A 26,614-nucleotide genomic window follows, 5' to 3' on the forward strand; every position below is an offset into this window, starting at 1 on the left:
CAATATCAACCACAATAGTGCCATAACAATGACTACCACATAGCCCCAATATCAGCCACAATAGCCCCATTACAGTGATTACCACATAGCACCAATATCAGCCACAATAGCCCCATTACAGTGACTGCCACATAGCACCAATATCTGCCACAATAGTGCCATAATAACTGCCACATAGCCCCAATATCAGCCACAATAGCCCCATAACAGTGAGTGCCACAGGGCCCCAATATCAGCCACAATAGTGCCATAATAATGACTGCCACATAGCCCCAATATCAGCCATAATAATGACTGCCACAGGGCCCCAATATCAGCCACAATAGTGCCATAACAATGACTACCACAGAGCCCCAATATCAACCACAATAGTGCCATAACAATGACTACCACATAGCCCCAATATCAGCCACAATAGCGCCATAACAATGACTACCACATAGCCCCAATATCAGCCACAATAGCCCCATTACAGTGATTACCACATAGCACCAATATCAGCCACAATAGCCCCATTACAGTGACTGCCACATAGCACCAATATCTGCCACAATAGTGCCATAATAACTGCCACATAGCCCCAATATCAGCCACAATAGCCCCATAACAGTGAGTGCCACAGGGCCCCAATATCAGCCACAATAGTGCCATAATAATGACTGCCACATAGCCCCAATATCAGCCATAATAATGACTGCCACAGGGCCCCAATATCAGCCACAATAGTGCCATAACAATGACTACCACATAGCCCCAATATCAACCACAATAGTGCCATAACAATGACTACCACATAGCCCCAATATCAGCCACAATAGCCCCATTACAGTGATTACCACATAGCACCAATATCAGCCACAATAGCCCCATTACAGTGATTACCACATAGCACCAATATCAGCCACAATAGCCCCATTACAGTGATAACCACATAGCACCAATATCAGCCACAATAGCCCCATGACAGTGACTGCCACATAGCACCAATATCTGCCACAATAGCACCATAATAATAACTGCCACATAGCCCCAAAATCAGCCACAATAGCCCCATTACAGTGATTACCACATAGCACCAATATCAGCCACAATAGCGGCATAATAACTGCCACATAGCCCCAATATCAGCCACAATAGCCCCATAACAGTGACTGCCACAGGGCCCCAATATCAGCCACAATAGTGCCATAATAATGACTGCCACATAGCCCCAATATCAGCCATAATAATGACTGCCACAGGGCCCCAATATCAGCCACAATAGTGCCATAATAATGACTGCCACAGGGCCCCAATATCAGCCACAATAGTGCCATAACAATGACTACCACATAGCCCCAATATCAGCCACAATAGTGCCATAACAATGACTACCACATAGCCCCAATATCAGCCACAATAGCCCCATTACAGTGATTACCAAATAGCCCCAATATCAGCCACAATAGCCCCATTACAGTGATTACCACATAGCACCAATATCAGCCACAATAGCGCCATAATAACTGCCACATAGCCCCAATTTTTAGCTAGAATAGCCCCATAACAGTGACTGCCACATAGCCCCAATATGAGCCCCAATATCAGCCATAATAATGACTGCCACAGGGCCCCAATATCAGCCACAATAGTGCCATAACAATGACTACCACATAGCCCCAATATCAGCCACAATAGGGCCATAACAATGACTACCACATAGCACCAATATCAGCCGCAATAGTGCCATAACAATGACTACCACATAGCCCCAATATCAGCCACAATAGTGCCATAATAATGACTACCACATAGCCCCAATATTAGCCAGAATAGCCCCCTAACAGTGTCTGCCACATGACCCCAATATCTGCCACAATAGCCCCATAACAGTGACTACCTTAGGGCCCCAACCTCAGCCACAATAGTGCAATAACAATGACTACCACATAGCACCAATATCAGCCACAATAGTGCCATAATAATAACTGCCACAGGGCCCCAATATTAGCCAGAATAGCCCCCAATCAGTGACTGCCACGTGGCCCCAATATCCGCCACAATAGCCCCATAACAGTGACTACCTCAGGGCCCCAACCTCAGCCACAATAGTGCCATAACAGTGACTGCCACATAGCCCTAATATCAGCCACAATAGCCCCATAATAATAACTGCCACAGGGCCCCAATATCAGTCACAATAGCCCCATAACAGTGACTGCCACATAGCCCCAATATCAGCCACAATAGTGCCATAACAATGACTACCACATAGCACCAATATCAGCCACAATAGTGCCATAACAATGACTACCACATAGCCCCAATATCAGCCACAATAGTGCCATAATAATGACTACCACATATCCCCAATATTAGCCAGAATAGCCCCCTAACAGTGTCTGCCACATGACCCCAATATCTGCCACAATAGCCCCATAACAGTGACTACCTCAGGGCCCCAACCTCAGCCACAATAGTGCCATAACAGTGACTACCTCAGGGCCACAACCTCAGCCACAATAGCCCCCTATCAGTGACTGCCACGTGGCCCCAATATCAGCCACAATAGCCCCATTACAGTGACTGCCACAGGGCCCCAATATCAGCCACAATAGCCCCATTACAGTGACTGCCACATAGCACCAATATCAGCCACAATATCCCCATGACAGTGACTGCCACAGGGCCCCAATATCAGCCACAATAGCCCCCTATCAGTGACTGCCACGTGGCCCCAATATCTGCCACAATAGCCCCATAACAGTGACTACCTCAGGGCCCCAACCTCAGCCACAATAGCCCCATTACAGTGATTACCACATAGCACCAATATCAGCCACAATAGCGCCAAATTAACTGCCACATAGCCCCAATATCAGCCACAATAGCCCCATAACAGTGACTGCCACATAGCCCCAATATCAGCCACAATAGTGCCATAATAATAACTGCTACAGGGCCCCAATATCAGCCATAATAATGACTTCCACATAGCCCCAATATCAGCCACAATAGTGCCATAACAATGACTACCACATAGCCCCAATATCAGCCATAATAATGACTGCCACAGGGCCCCAATATCAGCCACAATAGTGCCATAATAATTACTGCCACAGGGCCCCAATATCAGCCATAATAATGACTTCCACATAGCCCCAATATCAGCCACAATAGTGCCATAACAATGACTACCACATAGCCCCAATATCAGCCATAATAATGACTGCCACAGGGCCCCAATATCAGCCACAATAGTGCCATAATAATTACTGCCACAGGGCCCCAATATCAGCCACAATAGCCCCATGACAGTGACTGCCACATAGCACCAATATCTGCCACAATAGCCCCATTACAGTAATTACCACATAGCCCCAATATCAGTCACAATAGCCCCATGACAGTGACTGCCACATAGCACCAATATCTGCCACAATAGCGCCATAATAATAACTGCCACATAGCCCCAATATCAGCCATAATAGCCCCATTACAGTGATTACCACATAGCACCAATATCAGCCACAATAGTGCCATAATAACTGCCACATAGACCCAATATCAGCCACAATAGCCCCATAACAGTGACTGCCACAGGGCCCCAATATCAGCCACAATAGTGCCATAATAATGACTGCCACATAGCCCCAATATCAGCCATAATAATGACTGCCACAGGGCCCCAATATCAGCCACAATAGTGCCATAATAATGACTGCCACAGGGCCCCAATATCAGCCACAATAGTGCCATAACAATGACTACCACATAGCCCCAATATCAGCCACAATAGCCCCATTACAGTGATTACCACATAGCACCAAAATCAGCCACAATAGCCCCATTACAGTGATTACCACATAGCACCAATATCAGCCACAATAGTGCCATAATAACTGCCACATAGCCCCAATATCAGCCACAATAGCCCCATAACAGTGAGTGCCACAGGGCCCCAATATCAGCCACAATAGTGCCATAACAATGACTACCACATAGCCCCAATATCAACCACAATAGTGCCATAACAATGACTACCACATAGCCCCAATATCAGCCACAATAGCCCCATTACAGTGATTACCACATAGCACCAATATCAGCCACAATAGCCCCATTACAGTGATAACCACATAGCACCAATATCAGCCACAATAGCCCCATTACAGTAATTACCACATAGCCCCAATATCAGTCACAATAGCCCCATGACAGTGACTGCCACATAGCACCAATATCTGCCACAATAGCGCCATAATAATAACTGCCACATAGCCCCAATATCAGCCATAATAGCCCCATTACAGTGATTACCACATAGCACCAATATCAGCCACAATAGTGCCATAATAACTGCCACATAGACCCAATATCAGCCACAATAGCCCCATAACAGTGACTGCCACAGGGCCCCAATATCAGCCACAATAGTGCCATAATAATGACTGCCACATAGCCCCAATATCAGCCATAATAATGACTGCCACAGGGCCCCAATATCAGCCACAGTAGTGCCATAATAATGACTGCCACAGGGCCCCAATATCAGCCACAATAGTGCCATAACAATGACTACCACATAGCCCCAATATCAGCCACAATAGCCCCATTACAGTGATTACCACATAGCCCCAATATCAGCCACAATAGCCCCATTACAGTGATTACCACATAGCACCAATATCAGCCACAATAGCCCCATTACAGTGATTACCACATAGCACCAATATCAGCCACAATAGCGCCATAATAACTGCCACATAGCCCCAATTTTTAGCTAGAATAGCCCCATAACAGTGACTGCCACATAGCCCCAATATCAGCCCCAATATCAGCCATAATAATGACTGCCACAGGGCCCCAATATCAGCCACAATAGTGCCATAACAATGACTACCACATAGCCCCAATATCAGCCACAATAGCGCCATAACAATGACTACCACATAGCCCCAATATCAGCCACAATAGTGCCATAACAATGACTACCACATAGCCCCAATATCAGCCACAAGAGTGCCATAACAATGACTACCACATAGCACCAATATCAGCCACAATAGTGCCATAACAATGACTACCACATAGCCCCAATATCAGCCACAATAGTGCCATAATAATGACTACCACATAGCCCCAATATTAGCCAGAATAGCCCCCTAACAGTGTCTGCCACATGACCCCAATATCTGCCACAATAGCCCCATAACAGTGACTATCTTAGGGCCCCAACCTCAGCCACAATAGTGCCATAACAATGACTACCACATAGCACCAATATCAGCCACAATAGTGCCATAATAATAACTGCCACAGGGCCCCAATATTAGCCAGAATAGCCCCTATCAGTGACTGCCACGTGGCCCCAATATCCGCCACAATAGCCCCATAACAGTGACTACCTCAGGGCCCCAACCTCAGCCACAATAGTGCCATAACAGTGACTACCTCAGGGCCACAACCTCAGCCACAATAGTGCCATAACAGTGACTGCCGTTTAGCACCAATATCAGCAACATTAGCCCCATAAAAGTGACTGCCACATAGCCCCAATATCAGCCACAATAGCGCCATAATAGTGATTGCTACATTGCCCCAATATCAGCACAAAACAAAACCCCAAAAGATTTTTTTCAATAAAAGATATCAATAAAATGTAGCATTAAAAAATACAGCTTGTGCTGCCAAAAAATAGCCCTCTCATGTGAATAAAAAATAAAAAATGTTACGGCTCTTGGAAGGTGTGAAAATAAAAAAAAACACAGAAACGAAAATTTGCCCAATTAATAGGGGTCAATGTTTGCTTTAATGACAAGCCCCAGTATGGTGCCCCCCAAAAGAGTTTCAGCCGCAGTGCCACCTACGAGCTCCAGACACATGCCACACCAGCAACTCTGCTCCCTATAGTAAGCATTGTAGGCCCCCATGGCACATTGATACAGAGGAGTATCGGGAATCGGGAAAATAAGAATACATGGGAAAGGGATTATCAGTTCTAAGAAAAGACTAGCCTGTGGGCTGTGCGCCTCTGTTACTGGCACACTCCCCTAGACAGTGTTATCTACATCATACCAAATGCATAAGTCAGGAGCAGTCACATTAGTCACCGCTCTGCTCCATTGTAGGGGAGATCAGATCCTTTTTCACGTAACTGTATCCTTCACCTGACCACAGACTGACACGATAGTAAGTGACGACTATGTACCGTTTGTTTACTAGGTGACTATGGCCTTGTCATTGTTGTTGTACACGGTGTGGGGAAAGAAAAGGAAAGAAACAAGCATCATGTTGTGCAGGAAAGAATAAAGTAATGGGAGATTCATTTAGGTAAATGCGCCACAAAAATAAGGATTATAATGCGCAGTTTATTGCAGAAAGTCATAAAATGTGCCAAATTCAGAGAGGCCCACATTTACTACAGTAAGTGTGCCTAGATTGTGGCAAAAATGGCATCTCTAGGATTAGGGAAATTATCAGCACCTAGCCTAACAGGAGGGGGGTGGGGGGGGGGGGTGACTTAAAGGGTTTATCCCATCAATAATGTAAAAAATGGAAATTATACATAATTATACAACCAACTTAGAAACAGCCCTGTACCTCACATGGATCCAGATATGTCCCCATTCATTGCTCCAATTCTTCTGCTAGATTTATTTCAAGTTGTCAATCTTGGGGGTGTGTCCTTTCTCAGGGGTGTGTCCTTTCTGCTGCAGCTGAAGTTGAAGGATGGAACTGAGCATGTGCTTCTGTCAAAGTGACCAGGACAGAGAAATTTGAAAATGAGCAAACAGCAGGTGGCGCTGTACAGATAGATTTAATTGAATAACTCAGTAGCTATACTAAATTTTAATTGCATGCAATTACTAAAGTATTCAGATCCAGGTGCTGGTTTGAAAAAAAAAATGTAGAATATTTTTCATAGGACAATCCCTTTAACAGAAAGGGGTGTGGCCTATTATGCTACATTTTGCAACAAAAAGATGTCAAGCAATAGTTTGTATGAAGTTAGACACAACTGTCCAGCCCTGCTCCAAAGGCATCATCCAACCTCAGTTAGGCCCCTTTCACACGGGCGTTGCGGATTGGGGCCGGATGCGTTCAGAGTGTGTTCAGTGAAACTCGCACCACTTTGCAAGCAAGTTCAGTCAGTTTTGTCTGCGATTGCGTCCAGTTGTTCAGTTTTCTCCGCGTGGGTGCAATGCGTTTCGATGCGTTTTTCACGCGCGTGATAAAAAACTGAAGGTTTACAAACAACATCTCTTAGCAACCATCAGTGAAAAACGCATCGCACCCGTACTTGCTTGCGGATGCAATGCGTTTTTCACGCAGCCCCATTCACTTCTATGGGGCCAGGTCTGCGTGAAAAACGCAGAATATAGAACATGCTGCGATTTTAACGCAATGCAGAAATGAAGTGTGAAAAACAACGCTCATGTACAAAGCACCATAGAAATGAATTGGTCAGGATTCAGTGCGGGTGCAATGCGTTCACGTCACGCAATGCACCCACGCGGAAATCATGCTCGTGTGAAAGGGACCTTACTGTGATAAATTTGGTGCCTAGTCTAGACACCCTAAGGCTGGTTTCACACGGGCGTTGCGGATTAGGTAGAGATACTGGTGAAGCATTTTTTTTCCATTCACTCCTATTGCTTATATAGTGCGCCCATAGGGAGAGATTTATCAAAACTGGTGTAAAGTAGAACTGGCTTAGTTGCCCACAGGAGCCAATCAGATTCCACCTTTCATTTTCCAAAGGAGCTGTGAAAAATTAAAGGTGGAATCTGATTGGTTGCTATGGGCAACTAAGCCAGTTCTACTTTACACCAGTTTTGATAATGGCCCCATAGTCTGCATCCCTCCAGAGACGGCGCTCAGAACGTACGGGGGAACTGACATTAGTCCTGTGTATTTCCACCACTGTCAAGGGATTTAGAATCACTAAGGAAAAATGCACTCGAATTCTGGCATACATTGTGGGAAAAAGCAGTGTACAGTTTCGATATTTTAGACAATTTTTAAACATTTTAGACAATTTTTGTGTCTAAGGCTTTCACACTAGCGGCAGGACGGATCCGACAGGCTGTTCACCCTATCGGATTTGTCCTGACGCTATTTCGCCGTGCCGCCGGACCGCCGCTCAGTCCCCACTGAGCTCGGTCGCAGCACGGCAGTGCACGGTGAAAGACCGTCAGACTAAAAGTACTGGATGTCCGACTTTTTAGTCCGGCGGCCTCTCACCGCGAAATGCCGTGCTGCGTCAGACCTCCGCCCCCGTCCCAATTATAGTCAATGGGGACGGAGCGGCAGTTTAGCGACACGGCGAAATAGCGGCAGGACGGATCCGACAGGGTGAACAGCCTGTCGGATCCGTCCTGCCGCTAGTGTGAAAGTAGCCTAGCTTGACTGTTGTGAAAAACTGCCTGGAACAAGGGCCAGGCTAAGGCCTCATGCACACGTGTTTTTTCACTGTCAGTGATTTGGCTTCTGTGGTCCGTGTCCGATTTTGCTTCAGTTGTGTTTCCTTGTGTCTTCCTTTTTTTTTTTTTTGTCTGACAGGGAAAAAAAAGGAAGGTTAATGAAAAGTGTAATTTTATTGCACCAAGGTCTTGTAGAAAAAAACGGACATGGACGCGGACATGGATGACATACCAGTTGTGCATCCGTTTTTTTTTTTTTACTGACCCATTGACTTGAATGGGTCCGTCCTCCGTTTTCCACTGACAAGAATAGGACAGGTTATATTTTTTTGACGGACTGGAATCACGGACGCGGAGAAAAAACGGACTATCATTTTTTTTCACAGCTCCTTAGAAATTAATGGGACTTCTGCTAAACTGTGAAAAATTACGGACGGACGCGGATGCACACAACGGTCGTGTGCATGAGGCCTAAAGCTGGGCTCACTATTTTATTTTATTTTTTTCCTACCCATTCCCCTGCTGTCAGCGTTCATAGCTGTGCTAACATAACGGAGAGGACTCCTGTGCGCATGCACAGTAGTCCTGATAGTGTATTGCAGTGCTGACAGCGGGAGAAGGGGGTCAGTAGGAAAATTTAAAATAGTTATCTGGACTCCCGGGAGGGGGGGGGGGTGGGGGTGTATCAAAACTGGTGTAACAGAGAAGTGGCTTAGCAACCAATCAGATTCCACCTTTTATTTTCTAAGAGAGCTCTGAAAAATGAAAGGTGGAATCTGATTGGTTGCTAGGGGCAACTAAGCCATTTGTACTTTACACCGGTTTTGATCAATCTCTGCCTACTCGTGTAATACTGCAGATAATACTCCAATATTGTGGTGACAGGTCCCTTTAATCCTCACTCAATCAAAAACCTAAATCATGCCCACCAGGTTTTTTATATCAATGGTAATCATTAGTAGTGGCTACTGGAGAAGATCATTAGATCTCAGAAGCTGCAGAACCTCTTCTTCTACATAGGAAAACTAGACTGAATAGAAAGCTTCTGTCACCATTTAGGGACAAGTCTACATCCAGCTCCAGGCTTGTCCTGTGACACTTGTTGTCTTCTCTATCCAGCCACCTGACACCACATCTGAAGAAAGCCCTCCATGGTCTAGCCTGGGCTCTTCTGTGTCCTCTCCTTTTCATAGACGGCATGAAAGCTGGAGGTGAAAGAAGCAATTCATTTGTGATGATGAGAGCCTCACTTATGGCAGGCCGAGTATCTCCTGCCTCCCTGAGGGGATCAGCTCTGAATGGAGGTCCTGCCTCTCCTAGGAGGCCTCTGGAGAGCTTACAGTAGACATGGACCATTCACTCACCTGGGAACTTTCTAGGTTTTAGATTGCAAGTTTTCAAACAGCTTATTCTGGCCTGACACTGGATTCCAGCTCCTGTTACACCTTCCGTGCTGGGGGAATTAACCCTTCCATGCCCCCACACTAGGGTGTACTATGCTACACTGGTACCACCTGGAGGGACTACAAGTGACAGCCACCCAGCCGCAGCTAGGCTGGAGCCTGTGGTCTCATAGTGCGGCTTTATTTAGGAGAATAAATCACCTTGTACGTCTCTAACACTGCTGGCGGCAGGCTGAATAGAGGGCTGGGGTGGGGGCACGTTACTGGGGGAGAGGTGGGGTGGGATTAGGGACTCGGCTCCCCGGGGACAGCCCTGAATAGAGAGTGCGCTCACCAGCTGACACAGCACACCCGCGGTACCGCAGCCCTCAGCCCAACCTCTGCAGATACGGAAGGGAATGAGTGTGAACGCTACACTTTACCAATCTGTAAGGGACGGAGCTATACATAGAGATAGAGAGAAAGATGGATAGATAGATAGATAGATAGATAGATAGATAGATAGATAGATAATATATGGATTGATAGATAATATATAGAGATCATAGATAGATAATAGATAGATAGATAGAAGTAGATAATATATGGATTGATAGATAATAGATAGAGATCATAGATATAGGTAGATAAATAGATAGAAGATAGATGATAGATAGAGATCATATATAGATAGAAGGAGATAATATATGGATTGATAGATAATAGATAGAGATCATAGATAGATAATAGATAGATAGATAGAAGTAGATAATATATGGATTGATAGATAATAGATAGAGATCATAGATATAGGTAGATAAATAGATAGAAGATAGATGATAGATAGAGATCATATATAGATAGAAGGAGATAATATATGGATTGATAGATAATAGATAGAGATCATAGATATAGGTAGATAAATAGATAGAAGATAGATGATAGATAGAGATCATATATAGATAGATAGAAGTAGATAATATATGGATTGATAGATAATAGATAGAAGATAGATAGATAATAGATAGATAGATAGACAGATAAATGATAGATAGATAGATAGATAGATAGATAGATAGATAGATAGATAGATAGACAGATAGAAGTAGATAATATATGGATTGATAGATAATAGATAGAAGATATATAGATAATAGAGAGATAGATAGATAGATAGATAGATAGAGATCATAGATAGATAGATAAATGATAGATAGATAGAAGTAGATAATATATGGATCGATAGATAATAAATAGATAGAAGATAGATAATATAGAAGCATTTGATTTAACTATTTTTCTATATATTCCAATTCTAATTTATCATTTATCTATCTCTCTGTCTAATCTCACATTGTATTTGATATAATCTAATCTACGTATCTCTCATTCTATTCACTATATATGTACATCATATACACACAGATATATACTGTATATATATATATGTACATCATATACACACAGATATATACTGTATATATATATATGTACATCATATATGCACATATACTGTATATATATATATCATATACACACAGATATATACAGTATATATATATATGTACATCATATACACACAGATATATACTGTATATATATATATATATATGTACATCATATATGCACATATACTGTATATATATATATATCATATACACACAGATATATACTGTATATATATGTACATCGTATATACACACACACACACATATACTGTATATATATATATATGCACATCATATACACACAGATATATACTGTATATATATGTACATCATATACACACGCATGTATACTGTATATATATATTTACATCATATACACACAGATATATACTGTATATATATATGTACATCATATACACACGCATATATACTGTATATATATATTTACATCATATACACACAGATATATACTGTATATATATGTACATCATATATACACACATATACTGTATATATGTGCGCACATCCATATAAACACATTACAGGGGCCATGATTTGGGGGTCTCAGGAGCTGCTGCAGGGCACTGTGTGGGGGGAGCATTAGGCACGCCTGGCTTGCGCACATAGTTGGTTCCATCGCTAAGTATCCTGGTTACTTGGATGTGACTTGTGAAAGTAGAGGCTAATTGGTAATAATGGAGAGAAAGGAGTCAGCCAGCATGGCAGGGGAGGGCTGGCATATGGGGAATGTGCACTGGGAAATACTCAATAGTAAACTATATCCAAAATATTAATGAGATTGCAGCGACCTGCAGCTATATGTTACAGCTTGCTAATGGATTAGGGCCTGCCTTCTGCCAAAGGTGGCAAGCTGCACCCAGGGGTTGAATTGACTGGTGTGTGTGTGTGTGTGTGGGGAGGAAAGGGTTACCCGTACAAAGCGCTGGCCAGGATTCAGGCAGACTCCGGGCTGCTGTCATCTCCTGCAGGCCAGTGTGCTCTCCAGATCCTGGGCTTGATAGGTCATTTAATATGCGATCATTCTCCAATTCACTGCTCACATAGTTTAGGGTTACACATCATCCTCTTTGTTTCATCTACATCACCAGAGCAGCTTGTATGAGATAGATGAGGAGCTGCATGTGTCCAACGGTGATGAGACTACCCTGGGTCAGGATGCTGGGAGTCGTAGCTCTGTAATGGGGCTAGATATGCCGAGAAGATACATGCACACTACTGACAATGTCCCATGACCAGCACTTTATGTCCTCCAGAAATGTTGTCATACAAGTGCAGGTCTGTGCCGTGCTGTCTTGTATCGGCATTAGTGGGAAGTGGAGACTAATAGGAATAATAAAGAAGAAAAGGGTATCATAATAGGAATATTAATAAGAATAAAGAAGAAAAGGATATCATAATAAGAATATTAATAAGAATAAAGAAGAAAAGGATATAATAAATATTGAACAAGCCTTGAAAAAAGAAGGGATGAAAACAGATATGCGAGCAGTGTCATTCTATATGTAGAAAGCGAGGTGGAGGTCTCTTCAAAACGTCATACACTACTACAGAGCTTGTGAGATGTAGCAGAGTGGACCTATACACTACTACAGAGCTTGTGAGATGTAGCAGAGTGGACCTATTCACTACTACAGAGCTTGTGAGATGTAGCAGAGTGGACCTTTTCACTACTACAGAGCTTGTGAGATGTAGCAGAGTGGACCTATTCACTACTGCAGAGCTTGTGAGATGTAGCAGAGTGGACCTTTTCACTACTACAGAGCTTGTGAGATGTAGCAGAGTGGACCTATTTACTACTACAGAGCTTGTGAGATGTAGCAGAGTGGACCTATTTACTACTACAGAGCTTGTGAGATGTAGCAGAGTGGACCTATTCACTACTGCAGAGCTTGGGAGATGTAGCAGAGTGGACCTATTCACTACTACAGAGCTTGGGAGATGTAGCAGAGTGGACCTATTCACTACTGCAGAGCTTGGGAGATGTAGCAGAGTGGACCTATTCACTACTACAGAGCTTGGGAGATGTAGCAGAGTGGCTGTATTCAATACTACAGAGCTTGTGAGATGTAGCAGAGTGGACCTATTCACTACTGCAGAGCTTGTGAGATGTAGCAGAGTGGACCTTTTCACTACTACAGAGCTTGTGAGATGTAGCAGAGTGGACCTATTTACTACTACAGAGCTTGTGAGATGTAGCAGAGTGGACCTTTTCACTACTACAGAGCTTGTGAGATGTAGCAGAGTGGACCTATTCACTACTGCAGAGCTTGGGAGATGTAGCAGAGTGGACCTATTCACTACTACAGAGCTTGGGAGATGTAGCAGAATGGCTGTATTCAATACTACAGAGCTTGGGAGATGTAGCAGAGTGGACCTATTCACTACTGCAGAGCTTGGGAGATGTAGCAGAGTGGACCTATTCACTACTACAGAGCTTGGGAGATGTAGCAGAGTGGGATTATTCATTACTACAGAGCTTGGGAGATGTAGCAGAGTGGACGTATTCATTACTACAGAGCTTGGGAGATGTAGCAGAGTGGAATTATTCATTACTACAGAGCTTGGGAGATGTAGCAGAGTGGACCTATTGACTACTACAGAGCTTGGGAGATGTAGCAGAGTGGAATTATTCATTACTACAAAGCTTGTGAGATGTGGCAGAGTGGACGAATTCATTACTACAGAGCTTGGGAGATGTAGCAGAGTGGACTTATTCATTACTACAGAGCTTGGGAGATGTAGCAGAGTGGACTTATTCAATACTATAGAACTTGTGAGATGTAGCAGAGTGGACTTATTCATTACTATAGAACTTGTGAGATATAGCAGAGTGGACTTATTCATTACTACAGAACGTGTGAGATGTAGCAGAGTGGGCTTATTCATTGCTACAGAACTTGGGAGATGTAGCAGAGTGGACTTATTCATTACTACAGAACTTGTGAGATGTAGCAGAGTGGAATTATGCATTACTACAGAACTTGGGAGATGTAGCAGAGTGGTCTTATTAATTACTAAATAACTTGTGAGATGTAGCAGATTGGAATTATTTATTACTACAGAGCTTGGGAGATGTAGCAGAGTGGACTTATTCATTACTACAGAGCTTGGGAGATGTAAAAGAGTGGACTTATTCACTACTACCGAACTTGGGAGATGTAGCAGAGTGGACTTATTCACTACTATAGAACTTCTGAGATGTGGCAGAGTGGATGTATTCATTACTACAGAACTTCTGAGATGCAGCAGAGTGGACATATTCGTTACTACAGAACTTGTGAGATGTAACAGAGTGGACTTATTCATTAGTACAGAAGTTGTGAAGTTGTGAGATGTAGCAGAGTTGACGTATTTATCACTACAAAACTTGTGAGATGTAGCAGAGTGGACTTATTCATTACTACAGAACTTGTGAGATGTAGCAGAGTGGACTTATTCATTACTACAGAGCTTGAAAGATGTAGCAGGGTGGACTTATTCATTACTACAGAACTTGAAGAATGGAGCAGAGTGGACTTATTCATTGCTACAGAGCTTGTGAGATGTAGCAGAGTGGACTTATTCATTAGTACAGAGCTTGTGAGATGTAGAAGAGTGGAGAGTGGACGTATTCATTTAGTGCTCACTCTAGTGTCCGACTGTCTGCCTTTCCAAGAATGAAGGGGTAAAATCCTCCCCTGCACCCTTAGGTGCCATCCCCAGACTATGGTTGCAGTTTCCAGGTGCTGACACTGTGGCTTCTTAGTTTAGAAGTAGTTGATACAGGGGAGCTTCACTTTATGACCCTGCAGTAAGTTGCCGTTTAGCTCCATGTACATTAACATGTAAAGCAGAACTAGAAGTTCTGCTCAACTATACTACTTCTGACAAACTTAACTCTGCTACATCTGTATTTCCACTGCTGATAGAAAATGGAGAGTATGAACTTTTAACCCAGTGGAGCCGGGACTAGAATGAGGCCCAGTTGTGGCTACCTGCTCCTAATGTGTAGGTGACATTGTGCAGAGGGTTATGAAAGGGACAGGTGGCCCCAGTCATCATCACCTAATGGCTGCGCGCAGAACCTAATCCCCCTCAGAAGACACAGCACTGTCCCCACAGAGTGCACAGTGCGGGACAATGTCACCTTGTTGACAGATCAGTCCCTCAAGTGCCATGCACGTGTTTTCTGTCCCTGTGCCTTACAGTGTGCCAGAGAGGAGAGCAGAAGAGAACATCCCATTGTGCTCCTCCTGTGATTCCTCAGCCTGAACAGGAGCACAATGGGATCCTCCAGCCACCAGCCAGGAAGATGGGAGTGATACTACAAATGTCATAATAGCAATTATACAAATGACAGTGATGATAGCACTAATGCTACAAATAATAGTAGTGATGATAAGAGCAGGAATACAAATGATAGTGATGGTAGTACTAATACTACAAATAATACTGGTAATAGTAGTGATGATAAGAGCCGGAATACAAATGATAGTGATGATAGTACTAATACTACAAATACTACTAGTAATAGTAGTGATGATAAGAGCAGGAGTACAAGTGATAGTGATGAAAGTACTAAAACTACAAATAATACTAGTAATAGTAGTGATGATAAGAGCCGGAATACAAATGATAGTGATGATAGTACTAATACTACAAATAATACTAGTAACAATAGTGATAATAATAAGACCAGGAATACAAATGATAGTGATAATAGTACTAATACTACAAATAATACTAGTAATAGTAGTGATCATAAGAGCAGGAATACAAATGATAGTGATGACAGTACTGATACTACAAATAATACTAGTAATAGTAGTGATGATAAGAGCAAGAATACAAGTGATAGTGATGAAAGTACTAAAACTACAAATAATACTAGTAATAGTAGTGATGATAAGAGCCGGAAGACAAATGGTAATGATGATAGTACTAATACTACAAATAATACTAGTAACAATAGTGATAATAATAAGACCAGGAATACAAATTATAGTGATGATAGTACTAATACTACAAATAATACTAGTACTAGTAGTGATCATAAGAGCAGGAATACAAATGATAGTGATGATAGTACTGATACTACAAATAATACTAGTAATAGTAGTGATGATAGCAATAATACAAGTTATAGTAATAGTAGTGATGACAGTACTAATGCTACAAATTATAGCAACAGTAAAGATAATAGCAATCATACAAATTATAGTAATAGTGGTGTTAGTTCGAATACTACAAATTATAGTAATATTGAGGATAGTACGAAAACTACAAATGATAGTCATAGTAATGATAATAGCACTAATACAACAAATTATATGAATTATAGGATGATAGCACTAATATTACAATATATAGTAATAGTAGTGATGATAGCAGAAATACCACAAAACATAGTAATAGTAGTGATAATAGCACTAATACTACAAAATAAAGCAATAGTAGTGATGATAGTGCTAATACTACAAATTATTGTAATATTGATGAAAATACAAATACTACGAATTATACTAATAGTAGAATGATAGTATAAAAACTACAAATGATAGTCATAGTAATGATAATGCTAATACAGCTAATTATTTTAATAGGTTGATAGCACCGAAACTACAAAATATAGTAACAGTAGCGATGATAGCACTAATACTACAAATTATAGTAATAGAATAGTATTAATACTATTAACAATTTATAGTAATAGTAGTAAAGATAGAACTATTACTTCAAATTTTAGCAATATTGATAATAATGCTAATGCTAAAAATGTAGTAATAATAGTGATGATAGTAATAATACTGCAAAATAGTTATAAAAATGATAGTACTAATATTACAAATTATAGTAGTAGTGCTGATAGAACTAATTATACTACAAATTATAGTAATAGCAGTAATGATAGTAATACAAATGATGAGAATAGTACCGAGGAAAGTAGTAATGTCATAAATGATACTAAGGGAAGTGATGATCGCAATATTCTCACGAAGCAGATGATGACCATGATTGCGATAGTATTTATGATTCTCGGTACTTAACGGTATCCTGTGAGTGTGAACAGCTTCATGTAGCTTCTCACTCCTAACGGTATCTATTAACCCTTCATTACTTCTGGTTATTTGACGATTAGGCACTGGACCTGTAGGGACTGTCAAACAGAAGACAGCCGACAATGCACACGAATCTAATAATGCCCCGTGTATGTAGTGGAAGCGGCGGTAGAAACGCTCAATATGCCAGGTGTGAATAGCCGCCTGACCCTGGAATGTATTCCTAACGTTTATTTTTTAGGTTTAGAAAAGCGGAAATCACTGAGCTGTGCCATTAGTTCCAGGTAATTCCTTTATAGGAAGGTCATTGGTCACTTTTCTCTGGCTTGTCGTATCAAGGTTCTATCCTTCTAGCTGTCTAATCTATGGAATATCTGTCTAATCTATGGAATATCTGTCTAATCTATGGAATATCTGTCTAATCTATCTAGCTCCTATCTATTATATGTATCTCAGATAGATTTCTCATATCTATCTATCCTTCATATCTATGTAATATCTATCTGCTCTATCTAATCTATATAATATCTATCTATCTATCTATCTATCTATCTATCTATCTATCTATCTATCCTTCATATCTATGTAATATCTATCTGCTCTATCTAATCTATATAATATCTATCTATATATCTATCCTTCATATCTATGTAATATTTATCTGCTCTATCTAATCTATATAATATCTATCTATTCATTTATCTATCTATCTATCTATCTATCTCATATCTATCTATCTCATATCTATCAATCGATCTATCTATCTATCTATCTATCTCATATCTATTATATGTATCTCAGATAGATTTCTCATATCTATCTATCCTTCATATCTATGTAATATCTATCTGCTCTATCTAATCTATATAATATCTATCTATTCATCTATCTATCTATCTATCTATCTCATATCTATCTATCTATCTCATATCTATTATATGTATCTCAGATAGATTTCTCATATCTATCTATCTCCTATCATCTATCTATGTAATATCTATCTATTATATCTATCTCATATCTATCTATCTAATCTCTATCTATCTCATATCTATCTATCTCATATCTATCTATCTATCTATCTAATCTCTATCTATCTCATATCTATCTATCTCATATCTATCTATCTATCTATCTATCTATCTATCTATCTATCTATCTATCTATCTATCTAATCTCTATCCATCTCATATCTATCTATCTATCTAATCTCTATCTATCTATTATCTGTCTCTAATTTTTAGGAAATCATTTGTCTTAAATTCGGAAGTATAAGAACCATTATTCAATAAAATAATAATACTTCTATTACTAATTATATTCATAGTACAAATAGTAATAAGGAGAAATGGTTGGGGTAATAGTACCCTAAATTAAACGACCAGAACCCCCTCCCGACAACCCCCCTTTAACCCTTTCAGCACCCTCTTTTCTGATCTATTCGTTAGCCAGAAAAAAAAGAAATGAAGAGGCGATCATTGGATTTTCAGGGATTTTTATTGTCTCCACAAATGGTAAATATGGATGGCAGGAACTGAACTAAATCAACATAAAACAACAGTTTGTCTCGGGGATTGTTTTTCATAGAAAAAGTAAAAAATACAAACAAAACATGAAAACGCAAGAATAAATAATAATAATAATAATAAAATTAATAATGGCGATGATGATGAGCTAACATCACTATCCCAAGTCATCAGCAGTAAAAAGTTTGACACCAGCAGAGGTTCCCCTCCTCCGGACCTTTGCCAGGGGCGATACGAGTGGCGACAGTGGTACAGGTTGGCATTTCCTTTTTTCCACCTTAGTGTTTTCTGTGCCATGGTTGGCTGTTAAAGTGCAAGAAGCTCTAGAAATTCGGGCATATATATGGTATAAAACTAGCATTTCTCCAGTATTTACATGGGCATGGCGGCTATTTACACGGGCGGGCGCAGTTCTGGAAGACGTGGGCACTGGCAGAATGGGCATGGCGGTTGGCAGAGTTCTATTACCAGGGCAACTCATGGTATGATCGTGTGCCAGTCAATGTGGTGGCATTCTCATGGCATCTAGCTGGCCTCGTCCGAGTCGCTGTAGTGGGAGTGTGGGGAGAACTCCCCGTCACTTCGGTGGGATCGCGGAGAGGTTTTGCTCTCGTCGCCAGACGACTCCCTGGCTCCAGGTGACGAGGACTGGAAGGTGAGCGGCTCCAGCGGGTAAGGTGGGCACGGCGGGGGGTGCTCCGGCGGCACCTCCAGCAGGTCGGACAGAGCGTTGATGTAGATCTGCGCCATCTGCAGGGTCTCGTACTTGGACAACTTCTTGTCATTGTTGAAGGAGGGGATGACATTCCGGAGCTGGTCGAAGGCATGATTGAGGCCGTGCATGCGCCTCCTCTCCCGGGCATTGGCTGCCAGGCGGCGCTGCTTCTGCACCCCTTTGCCCTTGCCGGAGGGGGCGCGCGCCTTGCACAGCTCGTCGTCGCCGTCCTCCTCGTCCTCGTCCTCGTCCTCGGTCTGCAGCCCCTTCAGCGCGCACAGGTCCCGCACCTTGTGGGGCTGAGGCAGCAGGTAGTCGTGTGGCGGCTGCAGTGAGGAGGCGGAGAGCCAGGCTCTGGGGTCACTGGCATCCAGCAGGTACGGCTCCTGGGGCAGCTCCTCACAGCACCAGTCAGCGGCGGGCGGCAGCAGGCGGGACATGGCGGCTCTCTGGGTGCACTCGGCTCCTCTCCGGTTGCTGCAGGTGAGGGGGCCCTTTAAAAGCGACACGCGCCGCTCTGCTCCCCCCCACCCACCAGTGTGCCGCCCCCCTGCCCCTCCAGACTCCGGCCCCGCGCCTGTCGCGTGTCATTAGGACCAATGGCGGCCCGGGGTGTCGCGTGCTCCCAGCCAATCAGCGAGCGCCCTGCCAGTGTGCTCCATGTGTATGTGTGTACTAGTGAGTACCATATCTGCTATCTGTCTACCTACCTACCGTATCTGCTATCTGTCTACCTACCTACCGTATCTGCTATCTGTCTATCTACCTAAAGTATCTGCTATCTGTCTACCTACCTAAAGTATCTGCTATCTGTCTATCTACCTAAAGTATCTGCTATCTGTCTACCTACCTAAAGTATCTGCTATCTGTCTACCGACCTACAGTATCCTCTATCTGTCTACCTACCGACCTGCAGTATCTGCTCTCTTTCTACCGACCGACCTACAGTATCTGCTATCTGTCTACCTACCGACCTGCAGTATCCTCTATCTGTCTACCTACCGACCTACAGTATCCTCTATCTGTCTACCTACCGACCTACAATATCCTCTATCTGTCTACCTACCGACCTACAATATCCACTATCTGTCTACCTACCGACCTGCAGTATCCTCTATCTGTCTACCTACCGACCTGCAGTATCTGCTATCTGTCTACCTACCGACCTGCAGTATCTGCTATCTGTCTACCTACCGACCTGCAGTATCTGCTGTCTACCTACCGACCTGCAGTATCTGCTATCTGTCTACCTACCGACCTGCAGTATCTGCTGTCTACCTACCGACCTGCAGTATCTGCTATCTGTCTACCTACCGACCTGCAGTATCTGCTATCTGTCTACCTACCGACCTGCAGTATCTGCTGTCTACCTACCGACCTGCAGTATCTGCTATCTGTCTACCGACCGACCTACAGTATCTGCTATCTGTCTACCTACCGACCTGCAGTATCTGCTATCTGTCTACCTACCGACCTACAGTATCCTCTATCTGTCTACCGACCTACAGTATCCTCTATCTGTCTACCTACCGACCTGCAGTATCTGCTATCTGTCTACCTACCTACCGTATCTGCTATCTGTCTACCTACCGACCTGCAGTATCTGCTATCTGTCTACCTACCTACCGTATCTGCTATCTGTCTACCGACCGACCTACAGTATCTGCTATCTGTCTACCTACCGACCTGCAGTATCTGCTATCTGTCTACCTACCGACCTACAGTATCTGCTATCTGTCTACCGACCTACAGTATCCTCTATCTGTCTACCTACCGACCTGCAGTTTCTGCTATCTGTCTACCTACCGTATCTGCTATCTGTCTACATACCGAGTAAATAAATAAAAATGCCCCACCAGCTAGCTTAGATGAATAAAGCTCGCCGGCTACCACGGGTATGGATGTATATAGAAGGTGTCACGCTTTTGGTGCGCACACTCTTTTCCATATTATGTGTTTGTCCGTATATTTTATTTGAATACTCATTAAACGTTAAGTCTTACTATTCGCTACCTCCTCATTCTATATACTGTCTACATACCGACCTACAGTATGTCTGTCTGTCTGTCTATCTATCTATCTAATATCTATCTATCTATCTATCTACCTATCTAATATCTATCTATCTATCTATCTCTGTATCTATCTATCTCTGTATCTATCTCTGTATCTATCTGTCTGTCTATCTATCTCTGTATCTATCTATCTGTCTATCTATCTCTGTATCTATTATCTATCTATCTGTCTATCTCTCTCTCTCTCTGTATCTATCTATCTATCTATCTATCTATCTATCATTATCCATGTCTCTCTCTCTCTCTCTCTCGCACCACCTATATGTCTGATATCTATAAATCTATGTGGCTCCTGTGAGTGGCCAGGGGACTGCTCCAGGTCGGAGCCTGTGTCAGAGGTGTGTGCAGCACACGTGTGGAGCAGTGATCAGTGCCCGGGGCTGCTGCTTCCCCGACACCTTGTCATTACAGACAAGTGCTCACACACGAGCAGCGCTCCCCCCGGGGGCACAAGGGGTTAACGCTGCGATAATGAGGCGTGTACCTGGCGTCCTCCGTCCTGCCCTGCACTCTCACCTATTCTGTCCCATCAAACTGCTGCTGGGCATAAAGGTCAGAGCTCAGCCGGGCACAGCGCCCCGCCCCGGACACACGCCGAACTCCACGGGTGCTACATACACGTGGGAGTACTGCTATACAATGTCCCCTGTACAGCAAGCGTGTCCATATAGTTCACTGCTATATAGGTGCACGGGGTGATATATATCAGCAGCCGACTGTATGTACAGAGGAGTATGTACAGCTGTAGTCTGCATGTATACTGTATGTACAGCTGTAGTCTGCATGTATACTGTATGTACAGAGGAGTATGTACAGCTGTAGTCTGCATGTATACTGTATGTACAGCTGTAGTCTGCATGTATACTGTATGTACAGATGTAGTCTGCATGTATACTGTATGTACAGCTGTAGTCTGCATGTATACTGTATGTACAGATGTAGTCTGCATGTATACTGTATGTACAGAGGAGTATGTACAGCTGGAGTCTGCATGTATACTGTATGTACAGCTGTAGTCTGCATGTATACTGTATGTACAGAGGAGTATGTACAGCTGTAGTCTGCATGTATACTGTATGTACAGAGGAGTATGTACAGCTGTAGTCTGCATGTATACTGTATGTACAGCTGGAGTCTGCATGTATACTGTATGTACAGCTGTAGTCTGCATGTATACTGTATGTACAGCTGGAGTCTGCATGTATACTGTATGTACAGCTGTAGTCTGCATGTATACTGTATGTACAGAGGAGTATGTACAGCTGTAGTCTGCATGTATACTGTATGTACAGCTGTAGTCTGCATGTATACTGTATGTACAGATGTAGTCTGCATGTATACTGTATGTACAGATGTAGTCTGCATGTATACTGTATGTACAGAGGAGTATGTACAGCTGGAGTCTGCATGTATACTGTATGTACAGCTGTAGTCTGCATGTATACTGTATGTACAGAGGAGTATGTACAGCTGTAGTCTGCATGTATACTGTATGTACAGAGGAGTATGTACAGCTGTAGTCTGCATGTATACTGTATGTACAGCTGGAGTCTGCATGTATACTGTATGTACAGCTGTAGTCTGCATGTATACTGTATGTACAAAGGAGTATGTACAGCTGTAGTCTGCATGTATACTGTATGTACAGCTGGAGTCTGCATGTATACTGTATGTACAGCTGTAGTCTGCATGTATACTGTATGTACAAAGGAGTATGTACAGCTGTAGTATGCATGTATACTGTATGTACAGAGGAGTATGTACAGCTGTAGTCTGCATGTATACTGTATGTACAGCTGTAGTCTGCATGTATACTGTATGTACAGAGGAGTATGTACAGCTGTAGTCTGCATGTATACTGTATGTACAGATGTAGTCTGCATGTATACTGTATGTACAGAGGTGTATGTACAGCTGTAGTCTGCATGTATACTGTATGTACAGATGTAGTCTGCATGTATACTGTATGTACAGAAGTGTATGTACAGATGTAGTCTGCATGTATACTACTATTATATGTACAGAGGTGTATGTACAGATGTAGTCTGCATGTATACTGTATGTACAGAAGTGTATGTACAGATGTAGTCTGCATGTATATTACTATTATATGTACAGAAGTGTATGTACAGCTGTAGTCTGCATGTATACTGTATGTACAGCTGTAGTCTGCATGTATACTGTATGTACAGATGTAGTCTGCATGTATACTGTATGTACAGAGGTGTATGTACAGATGTAGTCTGCATGTATACTGTATGTACAGCTGTAGTCTGCATGTATACTGTATGTACAGATGTAGTCTGCATGTATACTGTATGTACAGAGGTGTATGTACAGATGTAGTCTGCATGTATACTACTGTTATATGTACAGAAGTGTATGTACAGATGTAGTCTGCATGTATACTACTATTATATGTACAGAAGTGTATGTACAGCTGTAGTCTGCATGTATACTGTATGTACAGCTGTAGTCTGCATGTATACTGTATGTACAGATGTAGTCTGCATGTATACTGTATGTACAGAGGTGTATGTACTGACGTAGTCTGCATGTATACTGTATGTACAGATGTAGTCTGCATGTATACTGTATGTACAGAGGTGTATGTACAGATGTAGTCTGCATGTATACTACTGTTATATGTACAGAAGTGTATGTACAGATGTAGTCTGCATGTATACTACTGTTATATGTACAGAAGTGTATGTACAGCTGTAGTCTGCATGTATACTACGGTTATATGTACAGAAGTGTATGTACAGATGTAGTCTGCATGTATACTACTATTATATGTACAGAAGTGTATGTACAGATGTAGTCTGCATGTATACTACGGTTATATGTACAGAGGTGTATGTACAGATGTAGTCTGCATGTATACTACTGTTATATGTACAGAAGTGTATGTACAGCTGTAGTCTGCATGTATACTACTATTATATGTACAGAAGTGTATGTACAGATGTAGTCTTCATGTATACTAATGTTATATGTACAGAAGTATATGTACAGCTGTAGTCTGCATGTATACTACTATTATATGTACAGAAGTGTATGTACAGATGTAGTCTGCATGTATACTACTGTTATATGTACAGAAGTGTATGTACAGATGTAGTCTGCATGTATACTAATGTTATATGTACAGAAGTGTATGTAAAGATGTAGTCTGCAGGTATACTACTATTATATGTACAGAAGTGTATGTACAGATGTAGTCTGCATGTATACTACTGTTATATGTACAGAAGTGTATGTACAGATGTAGTCTGCAGGTATACTACAGTTATATGTACAGAAGTGTATGTACAGATGTAGTCTGCATGTATACTACTGTTATATGTACAGAAGTGTATGTACAGATGTAGTCTGCATGTATACTACTGTTATATGTACAGAAGTGTATGTACAGATGTAGTCTGCATGTATACTACTGTTATATGTACAGAAGTGTATGTACAGATGTAGTCTGCATGTATACTACTGTTATATGTACAGAAGTGTATGTAGAGATGTAGTCTGCATGTATACTACTGTTATATGTACAGAAGTGTATGTAGAGATGTAGTCTGCATGTATACTACTGGTATATGTACAGAAGTGTATGTACAGCTGTAGTCTGCATGTATACTACTATTATATGAACAGAAGTGTATGTACAGATGTAGTCTGCATGTATACTACTGTTATATGTACTGAAGTGTATGTACAGATGTAGTCTGCATGTATACTACTGTTATATGTACAGAAGTGTATGTACAGATGTAGTCTGCATGTATACTACTGTTATATGTACAGAAGTGTATGTACAGATGTAGTCTGCATGTATACTACTGTTATATGTACAGAAGTGTATGTACAGATGTAGTCTGCATGTATACTACTATTATATGTACAGAAGTGTATGTACAGATGTAGTCTGCATGTATACTACTGTTATATGTACAAAAGTGTATGTAGAGATGTAGTCTGCATGTATACTACTGTTATATGTACAGAAGTGTATGTAGAGATGTAGTCTGCATGTATACTAATGTTATATGTACAGAAGTGTATGTACAGATGTAGTCTGCAGGTATACTACTATTATATGTACAGAAGTGTATGTACAGATGTAGTCTGCATGTATACTAATGTTATATGTACAGAAGTGTATGTACAGATGTAGTCTGCAGGTATACTACTATTATATGTACAGTGGTGTATGTACAGCTGTAGTCTGCATGTATACTACTGTTATATGTACAGAAGTGTATGTACAGATGTAGTCTGCATGTATACTACTGTTATATGTACAGAAGTGTATGTACAGATGTAGTCTGCATGTATACTACTGTTATATGTACAGAAGTGTATGTACAGATGTAGTCTGCATGTATACTACTGTTATATGTACAGAAGTGTATGTACAGATGTAGTCTGCATGTATACTACTGTTATATGTACAGAAGTGTATGTACAGATGTAGTCTGCATGTATACTACTGTTATATGTACAGAAGTGTATGTACAGATGTAGTCTGCATGTATACTACTGTTATATGTACAGAAGTGTATGTAGAGATGTAGTCTGCATGTATACTACTGTTATATGTACAGAAGTGTATGTACAGCTGTAGTCTGCATGTATACTACTGTTATATGTACAGAAGTGTATGTACAGATGTAGTCTGCATGTATACTACTGTTATATGTACTGAAGTGTATGTACAGATGTAGTCTGCATGTATACTACTGTTATATGTACAGAGGTGTATGTACAGATGTAGTCTGCATGTATACTACTGTTATATGTACATAAGTGTATGTACAGATGTAGTCTGCATGTATACTACTGTTATATGTACAGAAGTGTATGTACAGATGTAGTCTGCATGTATACTACTGTTATATGTACAGAGGTGTATGTACAGATGTAGTCTGCATGTATACTACTGTTATATGTACAGAGGTGTATGTACAGATGTAGTCTGCATGTATACTACTGTTATATGTACAG

At 41.7% G+C, this 26,614-nt stretch overlaps 1 protein-coding gene across 1 annotated transcript; it reads right to left on the reverse strand.

Annotated features, from left to right (window-relative positions):
• Positions 1-18,772: 18,772 nt before the first annotated feature.
• On the reverse strand, positions 18,773-19,988 carry ATOH1 (atonal bHLH transcription factor 1). The gene has a single exon (XM_044276881.1). It carries the CDS (start codon positions 19,973-19,975, stop codon positions 19,346-19,348), a length of 630 nt encoding a protein of 209 aa, XP_044132816.1. The 5' UTR covers positions 19,976-19,988; the 3' UTR covers positions 18,773-19,345.
• Positions 19,989-26,614: the final 6,626 nt, after the last annotated feature.

The sequence above is a fragment of the Bufo gargarizans genome, chromosome 1 (genome assembly GCF_014858855.1).
Source record: "Bufo gargarizans isolate SCDJY-AF-19 chromosome 1, ASM1485885v1, whole genome shotgun sequence".
Classification (NCBI taxonomy): domain Eukaryota; kingdom Metazoa; phylum Chordata; class Amphibia; order Anura; family Bufonidae; genus Bufo; species Bufo gargarizans.